The 11,627-nt window shown below is 43.3% G+C and overlaps 1 protein-coding gene across 1 annotated transcript; it reads right to left on the reverse strand.

Moving 5' to 3' along the window:
- Positions 1-3,496: 3,496 nt before the first annotated feature.
- Positions 3,497-4,581, reverse strand: LOC27206609 (serine/threonine-protein phosphatase PP-Y). The gene has a single exon (XM_016181669.3). It carries the CDS (start codon positions 4,484-4,486, stop codon positions 3,542-3,544), a length of 945 nt encoding a protein of 314 aa, XP_016028304.1. The 5' UTR covers positions 4,487-4,581; the 3' UTR covers positions 3,497-3,541.
- Positions 4,582-11,627: the final 7,046 nt, after the last annotated feature.

Consider the following 11,627-nt stretch of genomic DNA (forward strand, 5'->3'; position numbering starts at 1 on the left):
TTTAATTGATAAATTGCCACTTGGGCCATTACTTGTCGCTGCCGTGGCTCCAGGCGCCACCCTCGTTTTTCCAACACCCCCATCACCACCCAGCCGTTTTCCCAGCCCCACATCGCTTTGAATAATTTGCAAAAGTTGCGACCAGAACGAAGGAAACTCATCGCCCGCTGTGGTGGCCTCTTTGGAGCTGCGCACCCACTTTTGGACGTGCTGTTAGTAGCGTTTACATCATCAAATGAAATACAATAAAATACTTGGACTCATTTAAAAAGCAATTAAATATTAAAAACACTTGTACAATGCCGACACTGCAAAGGGAAAAGCGAAAGGGAGCTTTGGTGACTTTTGGAATTTTGATTGTTTCTTTACGTTTCGCTTACAAGTTTTCGCCGGCGTGGAAAGCTGGTGGGGGGTGGGGGGGATTCTGTGGTTTTATTTGAGTGATTATGCAATTAATTAAAATCTCTTCGCTTGTGGCTGAAGCCAAAAACTGAGCCGTGGGGATTTGGCTTCAACGAGTTCTCGTCCCACTCCAAGCCATGTAATTGAATTAAAATCGGAATGCGAAAGTAGCATAATCGAGTGCTAAGAAACGGGATGAATCAACTTTCTGGCCATTCGGGGACTTGTGCCCCAAATTTCCTTACCGGAAGTCAAGTGTATTTGGACAACCAGACAGGCGATTGGGTCAAAAAAAAGTCGAAATATAACTGAAAAAAGAGGAACTTGGGCAGGAGTTGGGGCAAAACAATGGCTTGGGGATATGGGGAGGATGGAAAAGCACACATAACCGTTCAGTTATTCCATTAATTTGATTAGAGTTTCTGTCGGATCTGAAGATAAGACGAAAAGCAAGGGAAAACAAAGAAAAGGCGGGAAGTTGCCGAATCGAATCAAAAGATACTTCGATACATAGATAGATTTTTTGTGCAAAAGTTTCGATTTTCAGCAATAAGTTCAGCAATAAGTAAACCAAAGTATGTTAGTCGAAGGAAAAAGTCTTAGAGTAAGATACAAATTGCTTATGGTAAGTTTATAAGTATAAAACAAAGTATAAAATAATTTGCTCGTCTAATTATAAACTTATCTAAGAACTTATTAATTTAAAAAATGAACAAGATGGGTGAAATTCTCCTATGGTGTGGAAAAAAATTTTGTGGGACACTGTGCTGCCCATCAGACGAATTTATTAAAACCCTTTTCAAGAGCATAACCACTCAACAACACGCGCAAGACAAAAACTGCACGAAGATACCGAAAAAAACAGGGAATTTTTCATGGGGGAGCGGAAACCATCTCATCCACGTGGACACACCTTATGAAGTGGTGCTATTAACTACGGCCTTATGCTGGGCAACTTATGCCTCATAAGAATTTAACGCCCGAATGCTCAAATTGTCAATAAGGAACTTGGCACGCCCACTTCGCGGTGGGGCTATCTGTCTGGCTAAGCCAAGTTGGCAACATTTTATGCCACCTCAGTTACACACGCACACACACACACTACGGTTGGCATTAAACGGCAATGTCCACGCGTTTTCATTAAGCCAAGTTTCGGCGTGGCCAAAACGAACAACGAGGCCTGGCAATCATTTTTTATGGAGCTGCGCGGCCAGCGCATCAAAAACCCATTTGGCCGCCATTAACTTGATTGAGTCCGAGCTGTGCGAGCGTTGTTCCCGGGTTTTTCCTCTTTTTTTCCGCGTTTTTTCTCAACTTTTGCCACTTTTTGGGGGCGTTGCAAATGAAAATTGATCATGGCTTGGTGTCCCTTCCATGTTTACAACTAATATTTCTGAGGATTTCTGAGGTGATGCGATCGGCGGTGACTTCGGGGCCATTAGTTGTCATTAGTGGGCATTTTCTTAATTAAACTTTACCCCCCAATCAGTCATTACAGCGTGTTTGCCGTTTTATTCGCAGTCGCTATCTTTCCACTCATTTGTCATCTGGCCCACGGCATCTGCAATCCAGCAGTTGTTTGCTAATTAAAGGACCAAGTCCACGCTTCGGCCTCCCATTGCCAATGCCAAGATTGTGGTCCTATCAGACAGACGTGCTCATCCACTCCTCCAGTGTTTGGCCCCCAAGGGGTTGACCTACTTCGGTGGCCAGGTGCTCAAGCACTCCCACTGATTTGCTACTGCGCCGCAAATTGGCTTTATTCAAGCTCTCGAATAACCTCAAGATTGTCTCAGTTTCTTGAAGGTTTTGCACAACAAATATTGAAAGGGAATAGCTCATTATTATATGTAAATATATTTGAACAATCATCATATTCAGTGTGGTAAGTAAAAATCTAAATAGTTCGATAGTGCTTTAAAGTATGCTGAGCTCACTTAAGGCTTATTTAACACATGTCGAGCAAATCCCTGGGTTACTCTATCCCTTGAGCCAATTACTCAGTGGGGTCTCTTCCTGGAATGCCAAAACTTCTGTCTCCAGATTCGATTATGGCTGCGCCTTAACCCTTAGGATTGACATCCAAAAACTCGGTGCACAACCGGCTTGCAGCTGAATCCAACTGTCACAGGACAGCATATTTAAGCTCAGTTGGCTTACACAAAATAAATAAATGTGATTTGTCATTTTGCAAAACATGAAATGGCAGCAGTTGGAACAGGACGAGTAAACTGTTCGGGAGAGAGCATTAAATTGCAGTCAAATGGCACGCTGTGTGCATTCCAAATGCCAAGGAGCCTGGGCATCCAGATCCAGGACGAGGGAGGGCGGGATGTATTAAATTATTCGAGCGTGCAGCAACCAGACGGAGATACTTTCGTATGCAACACTGAGCAGTCCGTCCAAGTCCAAGTCCACATACACACACTCGGCTGTTTGCCAGGCGACTTTTGCCAGATCAAATAAATGTTGTCTCATGCACGAGGACCAAGCCAGCGAACCTTGGACAGGAGGCTAAGCTGCAGAATGCCTCCTCATCAGCAAATCAGCTTCAGCATCAGCATAAGCATCAGAATCAGCATCTCAATCTCAGCAGCAAGTCTGGGCCAAGTTAAGAGCCATATAAAATTCATTTGGCCGAGCAGCACAGCAACGAGCTGCAAATGAAATGGCGAAACAAGCGTGTTGAAGCCACCTGTCAGTCCAGTCCGTCCAGTCCGCCAGGTGACACAGGAAGTGGGAGCAAGTGGGTCAGTCGGAGATTCGGATGGGAAATCTACCGAAAAAGTGAAGCACCTCACCTCACATTGACCTTCAATGGCTATGAAGGTAAGCAAGTCAACAAGGATTTGACTTTGGGCAAATATTCAAATAAGATAAAATTTAATTTGAAGTCACTTTGTTTTCAAGTATTCATAGGGAAGCTCAATTTTCCGAGTAATTTATATTGGTACTGTTTTGTTTGCTTAATTTGAAAGACTTAGAAATGCAATGGAATACTAGTAACTAATGTGTTTTATTTTCTGGTTAAATATTTAAATGTGAACGTATATATAGTATATATATTTGATATGTCAGCTACATAAAAAGAATATGTATTGTACGTATTTAATTGCATATACATGTATGGAAAACAAATTCACTCCTCTTCGTCACTCGGCATTTGGTCGTCATCCTTTGCAGTCATTTTGTATTTGTGACACGGTTGAATAATGACGAAGGAGCAGACCAAGTCCGAGCTAACACTCATCACTCCGCCGGCATTGTTCATGATTCCGCAATAGTTGGGCGCCGAGAATAAGGTGACCAGCTGGCGGTGGGCAAAGAACTCGTATCCGTCCTCCACAACCTCATGGGCGCGAACCATAAGATGCAAGTCGAAGGCTTTCAGAAAATCCCGCACTATGACCTCATCGAAGGTGAAGCTCACACCACGATCGTTGTATCCCCAGCCTTCGGTGGTGTGATTTATATCCGCCCAAAGGAGATCGCACAGGATGCCCTCATCCGGAATATCGGTGGGTCGCTGAATATGGTTGATCTGTTGCAAATTTCGGAGCGATGGACTCAGTCCTCCGTGGCAGCAGAAGATGCGCTCACCCACCAACGCGGCCACCGGAAGCCAGTTAAAGCAATCCGTGAAACTGTGCCACAGACGCACAGTGTGCTTACGTTTGATCTCGTCGTAAAATCCGTACGTTTTATTTATGCTGGCGCACTCGTGATTGCCGCGAAGCAAGAAGAAATTTAGCGGGTATCTAACCTTGTAGGCGAATAGCAGACAGATCGTTTCCAGCGATTGCTTGCCCCGGTCCACATAGTCACCGAGAAACAAATAGTTAGCTTTGGGTGGAATGCCGCATGCCTGGAAAATCCTCAGGAGATCCGTAAACTGGCCATGAATGTCGCCGCATATTTTCACCGGAGCCTGCAGTTCCAGCAGCATCGGTTGCCATTTGATCACTTCACGAGTCTGTTTAATGAGTCTCTCTATTAGTTCCTCATTTAGTGTGCAGTCATTTCCATCCAGGGATGTGAGCTCCTTTATGATGCAATCTGTTTCTTCAGTAGTTAAGATGGCCATCGTATTCGCTTAGCTTTGTGTGAAACGTACAACGAAAAATTTGTGTAATTTAATGTGACAATTGTTAGAAAGGAAGTGTTTTTTGTTTGCAAAATAGTAGTAGTGAAATTAAACATATTTAGAACTTGAGACTATTTTTATGCATGTGAGGATAATCTTCCAGCTCCGCACTTTCCACAAAATCCACATCGGATTTTAGCCCAGACTTGACTGGGCTTAAAGCAGAAGCGTTAAAGTGCAAAAGATTTATGGAATTTATTTATGTGCCAGTTAAAATGGCTCCAACGGTGGGTGGTGGTGGGGGTGGGCGTGAAATGGGGTGTAGTGAAGGCCGTCGTCATCATCGTCGTCGTCATCATCATCATCATCTAGGTTGTCGTCATCGTCATCTCCATCAGAAGCGCCATCACAATTTTCGTTGCGGCGGTGTGGACGTAAGCGGATTTGCGACAAAACTCATTCGCCATGGACACGATGCCACGCCCACACCGCCCAACGAACTCAGACCACCTCCTCGCCCTTGAGTGGACCCCCCTTTGAGCCAACAAGTTTGGCTTGGCTTGAATCGCTCGGCTGGTCAAAACCTCCGACGTCTTTGCCGCTTGTTAGCAGTTGACAGCAAAGAGCGACGGGGCTAAATCCTGTTAAAATTTAGTGCAAAATAAGATAGAATGCTGGATGCTTAGCCGGGGAAAAGGAAAGTAAATTATTCGTTCTTCACTCTCATTGAATGCTGCTGTGTACGTACTACGTAGTTTTTTCCGCTTTTCTTTTGCCCCATCCACTTTCGCACTGCTTTCTCCCCTGCACTTTCCATTGGAAAGGAAAATATAAAAATATAAAATAAATAAAATAGGACTGGTCATATACATAAGTTTCGCCATTTTATTCGCTCAAGACCGACCAACATAAATATCTTTGTATTCCGCTGGCCCATAAATTGTCGCCGAAAGCTCCGAAAACAATAAAAATAAATGAACTTGAGTGAGTCTTTGCACTGGAACCGAAAATGAAACCGAAACCGAAACCGAGAGACCCGAAAATATAAAAAAAGAAGCCCCAAATTGGAACTGGAACTCGAAACGAGGCAATTTGATGTTGATTATTACTCGTCCTTCTAGTGGGAATTACTTTTCTCGGCTATGGTTTATGTCTTCCCGGCTATTTTGGCTATTAGTATTTATGGGCCTGTCCACTGCCGACCAAAATCGCATTCTAAATGATAAAGAATTTGTGGCGCATATATCTTCATCAGCTGGATGGAAAAAGTGACAGAAATAAACTAATAAAATGCATTTAGACGGACATCTTGCCTGAATCACTATTTTACGGAAAACACATGTTGAATTTAAATTTTTAAATGTGTACCCACATTATGGTCTTGCTATTGATTATTATTATTTAACAAGTTTCCTAAAATTATTCATCCTCTCGTCAATACACCAATAGTTTCAAGAGATAGTCCTCCTTTGATTATTAATGTTTCAGCCTTGCAGTTATTTTCCAAAACAATCGAAATATGCAAATTGTTTCACCCATGCAGACCCATCCTGTTTTCATTTCCAAAAAGCTGATTATTTCATCGTACACTGTCTGCACGACCACTTTTCCTATGAGTCTTCATTTTAAAACGGACTCCTTACCAAAAATGTGCTGCAGAGTTTGTGAAAGTTTCTATTAGCTACTTTACCCCTTTTTTTGTTTGCTTGTCCTAGAAAATCAAAACAAAATTCATATAAATGCTATTATTTATGAGGCTGGCGGGGAATGCGGGGCACTGGAGGACACATGAACCGGACAACAATTGAGAGAGTTGCCAAGGCTACAGGACATTGGGGGGCGGAAAGGTTGCTCCTAAGTCCCAACACGTGCTCTGAACTTCTTGGTTTCCTCCCGTACTAAAGTACTTGATGCAATGCGCGTGGACCCAGTGCACTCAGAGAAAATACCATATATAAAATAAACTCTCTATATTATGTCATGCTATGTTAAACAAAGCTTCCTTCCAAGTTGGCTTAGAAATCTGTTTGAATTTGGTTACTAGCTGAAGAACACAGTTTTATCACGGTGTACTGCTCAACTTGCCACTCGACTGATTCGCCAGCCCGTGTCGGTCTTCTTTGGTTGAAGGAGGGGCATCTGGAAAGCAATAACAAATGGCGACAGTTAGGGTGTGGAATGCAGTTGTATTTCACTAGCTTTTTCCATTGCTCCACTCGCTTTTGGCTTAACATTTCACTTTTCACTCGAGCTCCATCTCCCTCAGCCGGGTTCATTTTGCACTTTTTAGTGCTCCGTGTCTGATTCAGAATCAGCTCCTTCTACACGTGTCGGTGACATTTCCCCGGGCGTGCATCCCATAAATATTTGCAAATGGTTACTCACATCGAACTTGTTTGATTTGCCAGTGGTCGAGGAGAATGGAAATTGAAGTGCTGAAATCGAGAACTCACTGTGCACTGGGCCAATTAGCAATGACGCGCTCCAATTTACAACAATTGTCTTAATTTATGTTATGCAACTTCAATTTGTTGTATATAATACTCGACGATATTCGAAAATTTAATATGCCAAATGATTGAATTGATGGTTTCAAATAGTTTTGTTAAATAACTGGAACAAGAGAATAATTTCATTTTTTGATCCTATTCCAGTCCGATGAAACTTTAATTTTTGAGCTCACTCATTTATCAGGGCAATAAAACATTTATACTTAGCCAAGCAAACAGCAAAATTGAATAATGAAAAAATCCAAACTCACAACTGGTTTAATGCACTTAAAATCTGGTATCAAGTGGTGCAGAAGAGGGACATCAATAAATGCAATCTGTAAGCAAACTTTGAGTGCTCGACAAAATCTGCCCCGGCTGTCCGGGGCTTGACAACTTAATGTCGGGCTAGAAAACAATTTGCATGGCCTGGGAAATGCCAGCTGAGGCCACAAATAAATATTGAAACCGAAAAAGGATTTCGTGGCCAGGACCGCAGGGGTAAAATGGAGCTCTGCTGGTCCCAGGGGCCTTCAAGTCGGCCTCATAATCTGATGCTAGTTATAAACTCCCAGCCAGCGGCCGGACCAAACCAAAGTCATTTATATTTGTGCCCAAAGAGTCTTGGATTTCACAGCAGCAGGAGCAGGAGCAGCAGTTGGAGCAGGAACAGAAGTAGCAGCAGCCGGAGCTGGCAAATATAATCATTCATGGTTTTCAGAGCATGAATCACATGCAAATGGGCAGGGCCGGTGGCCCGTTGTGTTGCCTGTGCAAATAGATTCATAAATCAGTATGAAAATATTATTTGATTTCCGTTTTCACAAAATGCCACAAAAGAAGGCATACCTCCCGCACTTTTCCGTACCCTTATCGGTGTCCAAATCCGAATTCTGAGACGTTGTCGGAAGCTACTAATTGGAGCATAAAGTACCAGCAACAAATGTCCGGGCATTATTATTATTTTTGCCTGCTGAATGGTCAATACCCTTATGAAATTTGAATAAAATTTGCATGACTATGGTGCAAACTTGAAAGTGAATAAAGAATGAGTGTCGAATAAAAAAAAATGTATTGCTTGAGAAATAAAAGATGGAGGGACTATTAGCACAAGGACATGAACTCACACAAATTGTATGAGTAACGAAAACTTTGATTATGCAAAATATGCCCAACTCTATCGTGCAAAACCAAATAAATAATATAAAAATATACACCATATTCGATTGTGTTCGTTCGAATGAAATTCAGGCCACAGAAACAGAGTATTTATGCTCCTTCACAAACGAAGGAAACTCATTTTTTGCCAACTTCCCATGGCGGAAGCAAAATGTTGACATTGCGTCATGCGGCCTGTGAATTATGTGTAGTATCTCTGGCTTAGGCCATTGGCAGTGCAACAATGAGCACTTCCGCCTGTCTGTAGCGCCTTTATGTATCCGCAGGGATTGCGACTTCCCCTGTCCTTGGTTTCCATCTCGATTTTTTCATCGCAATCAAGCGGCGCATCCACAAAAGTATGCAACAGCATCTGGGCATCGGCGTGTGCATTTGTGCATTTGTGCATCTGCGCATCTGTGGATTTGTGCACTTGTGCATTCTCGCATGGCCAAATGTCGTGGCTCAAGTCGCGACAGTCGAAATGAGTTTCTTTCTGCTCATTGTGGCACAGCAGTTGGCTGTGTGGCAAGCTGCATCCCCGACCACTGCTTAATATTTCCGCTTGCACACTTGCTTATTTATTATGCTTCCGCCATCCTGCGGCGCCAAAGGGGCATAGAGAGCTCCCCGGTAAGTTGGCCTCGCTTATTTGCCCTAATGCCAACTCACTTGACTTGGCCCATTTGGCCAGGGAGTAGGGTTCTTGGTTCTTGGATCTTGGCACTCGGGACACAACTGGGAGTTGTCTGGCTCTCGGCTGCGTCATGTTAAGTGCCTACATAGGATAATCTGCACATCTCAAGTCAACTTTATACGGCCATTGTGAGGGGGCCTCCCATGGCCCCCGTTCTGCAGTCAAGCTGTGCAGTTGACTCGCAAGTCGAGTCGCCTGCGAGGCTTATCCTCATCGCCATTTTGTCTGCTCGGCTCGGCTCTGCATTCGGCATTGGCATTTTCCGCCACCACAGTTTTTCGCCCCCTTTTGGCCGCTCCCTTCTGTCGCCTTAAGTAATTAGCATGTCGAGCGCTGGCGGGTCCGATGTGGGGCAAAAGTGGGTGGGCCAGGCCGGCAGGAGGTGCAGAATGGACCCATGGAATGGTTCTGACAACCGCTGAGCCAGTGCACAGCGGGGGCACGGTGGGGCCAATCTTCCGCTCAAGTTGCAGTGAGAGGACACGGAAAGAAAGAAAATTAAATGGCAGGAAAATTCCTTAATACCAAGAATCGGATACGATATTTAACACCAAATTCAAATTTCTACTAACTTAAAGTTGCAATATGTAAACTAAGTTGAAATAATACAGCTATTCATATTATATGTTTTAATACTTAATCTGGCAGCATATTACCCGTAAAAGAGATCACCTTTAAGTTTCATCTAATAATATTTATATAATATATAACTACACCTTTTGCTTTCAGTGATTGATCAGCATCTCAGATCGCATGCATTGACTGCCTATTAGGTTTCGATTGGCAAGAGTATGAAATGAAGCCAATCAATCGGGAGTCGCATGTTGCCTTGGTGGTGCTACTGTTGCACATGTTGATGCTGCTGCTACTGTTGCTTCTGCTGCTGCTGCGGCGGGACAGATCGGCGAACAAATAGGCTACAGCTCGTGCTTGGGTAAGCGCAAAAGGCAACATTGTTGGTTTTCGATTCGCGTGTCGGTGCCACAGGTAGTTTTCACGTTTGGCCACGTGCTGCACGGCTAATTATGTACGTGACTCACCTGGAAGTTTACCTTAAGACCACCTCTGTTGTTTTTTTCGTGCTGAGCATGTCATTGACATCATTAAGCTCTTTGGCAGATTTGTCTAAATTTCCAATTGATTTCCCAGCAAAGATGTGTGCTGCACACTCGATGCCATTTCGATTCCCGATTGCCAAGGCACATAAAATTTCCACATCTCACAGCTTCCTCTTTTCCATTTTATTTGCCCTTTTCCCGGCCACGTTTGATGTCATCGCTGATTCTGTGGTCGCAGCGGGTTCGTCTTCTAAGGTGCTTACCACATCGGCGACATTGACATCGCAGGTGTTGGGGTTCCGAGTTAACAAGAAAATTGTTGTTTCTGTCGCCTTGTTGTGGCACATACAGCAGCGGTCACACGTGTTATCCTTTCGAAAAGTATTTTAGCAAAAGTTCATTGAAGTTCTATAGGTTGGGCAATACTATGGTACACAAAACCACAACCAACTTTTAAACAATTATGAATCGAACAAGAAACTGGCTGACTTGAAAGACATCTTATTCAATAATAAGTGAAATGTTGCATTGTCTTATAGGTCCAGGAGTTCTTAGCTATATGAAAGTGTGATTATGAGCATTACACCTCTTTATAGTATATTTATTTCCTAGAATCGCCAGAAATTAGTTTTCCTTTTTCCCCAACTATTAACTATTGTTTTGCCCTCCATTGTGCGTCTGCGAGTGTCGTTACAATTTTCCATCAAACAGAGAGGCGAACTTTCATGTTATTGAAAAGCGTATGGGAACGAAGGGAAAACAACCTTAATGCTAAAAAATATCAAATGACTCCGACTTCGTCGTTTTCACAGGATGTGTGTGAATCTTTTCCCACTCTTTGTGCGCACTTGTGTGTGTGTGTGTGGCAGTCTGTTTGCTAAGCATTTTTAAATGGATCCACCTGCGATTGCAAATGCGAGTGTGTGGGTGTGTTTGTATGTGCGAGTGAGTAGCACATAAGTTGCCTTTCATTGTTGCCTTTGTTTGTCCTGTGTGTCGCCAAGTGCGTTGATTAAATTTTCTGAAAACCCTCACAGGGCTTCGTTGTGTGTGTGTGTGTGTGCGAATGTGTGATATCTTATTGCACGGCATTGTATTTCGTGTATTTTGCAAAGATTAAATGCTCGAGTGCGCAGCGCTTTGACAAGGTGATATAGTTTGATTTGGTGGCAGATAATCGCATATATTTGGCAGCCTGATTACGGAATTCGCCGTGAGCCACAGTAGCAATTTGCCAGGATCCATTTCATGGCCATTGCGTGTTTAAAAATAGCGTGTAACAAATTGTTTATAAATATTTGCTTAAAGGAAAGGCGTTGCAAAACACAGAACATGTGCTGCATTGAAAATATTTAACTTAAAGCTGTAACATTTGAAATCGAGAGTATGGCATAAATGACATAGGGCCGAAATTGATTTCCGATCGATTTCAATCTCATCAACATCCTGTGCTGTCGCGGATTTGCGTCAAGTTCGTTATTAAAACATTTCGCGCGTTCGGGACTCTTCAGCTTTAAAAGCAATTTACATTCGATCTGACTTTCATCCTTTGCTCCCGTCGTTTAGGGTCCTTTGCCAACTGCATTACCACTACATTACACAAACACACACGCACGCAAGCAGCTCTGCCACTCATACACACGCAAGTTCGCAAGGACTTCGTCTCAATTGCATGGGAAATTTGCATAAGTTGCCAGCTGTCGTCTGGCGGCGTTTTCCGCTTTCCACGCTGCCACGCC

This window comes from Drosophila simulans, chromosome 2R, assembly GCF_016746395.2.
Source record: "Drosophila simulans strain w501 chromosome 2R, Prin_Dsim_3.1, whole genome shotgun sequence".
Lineage (NCBI taxonomy): Eukaryota > Metazoa > Arthropoda > Insecta > Diptera > Drosophilidae > Drosophila > Drosophila simulans.

Excerpts from the sequence above, each read along its gene's own strand:
- LOC27206609 (XM_016181669.3), bottom strand. The coding sequence starts at position 4,486 with ATGGCCATCTTAACTACTGAAGAAACAGATTGCATCATAAAGGAGCTC.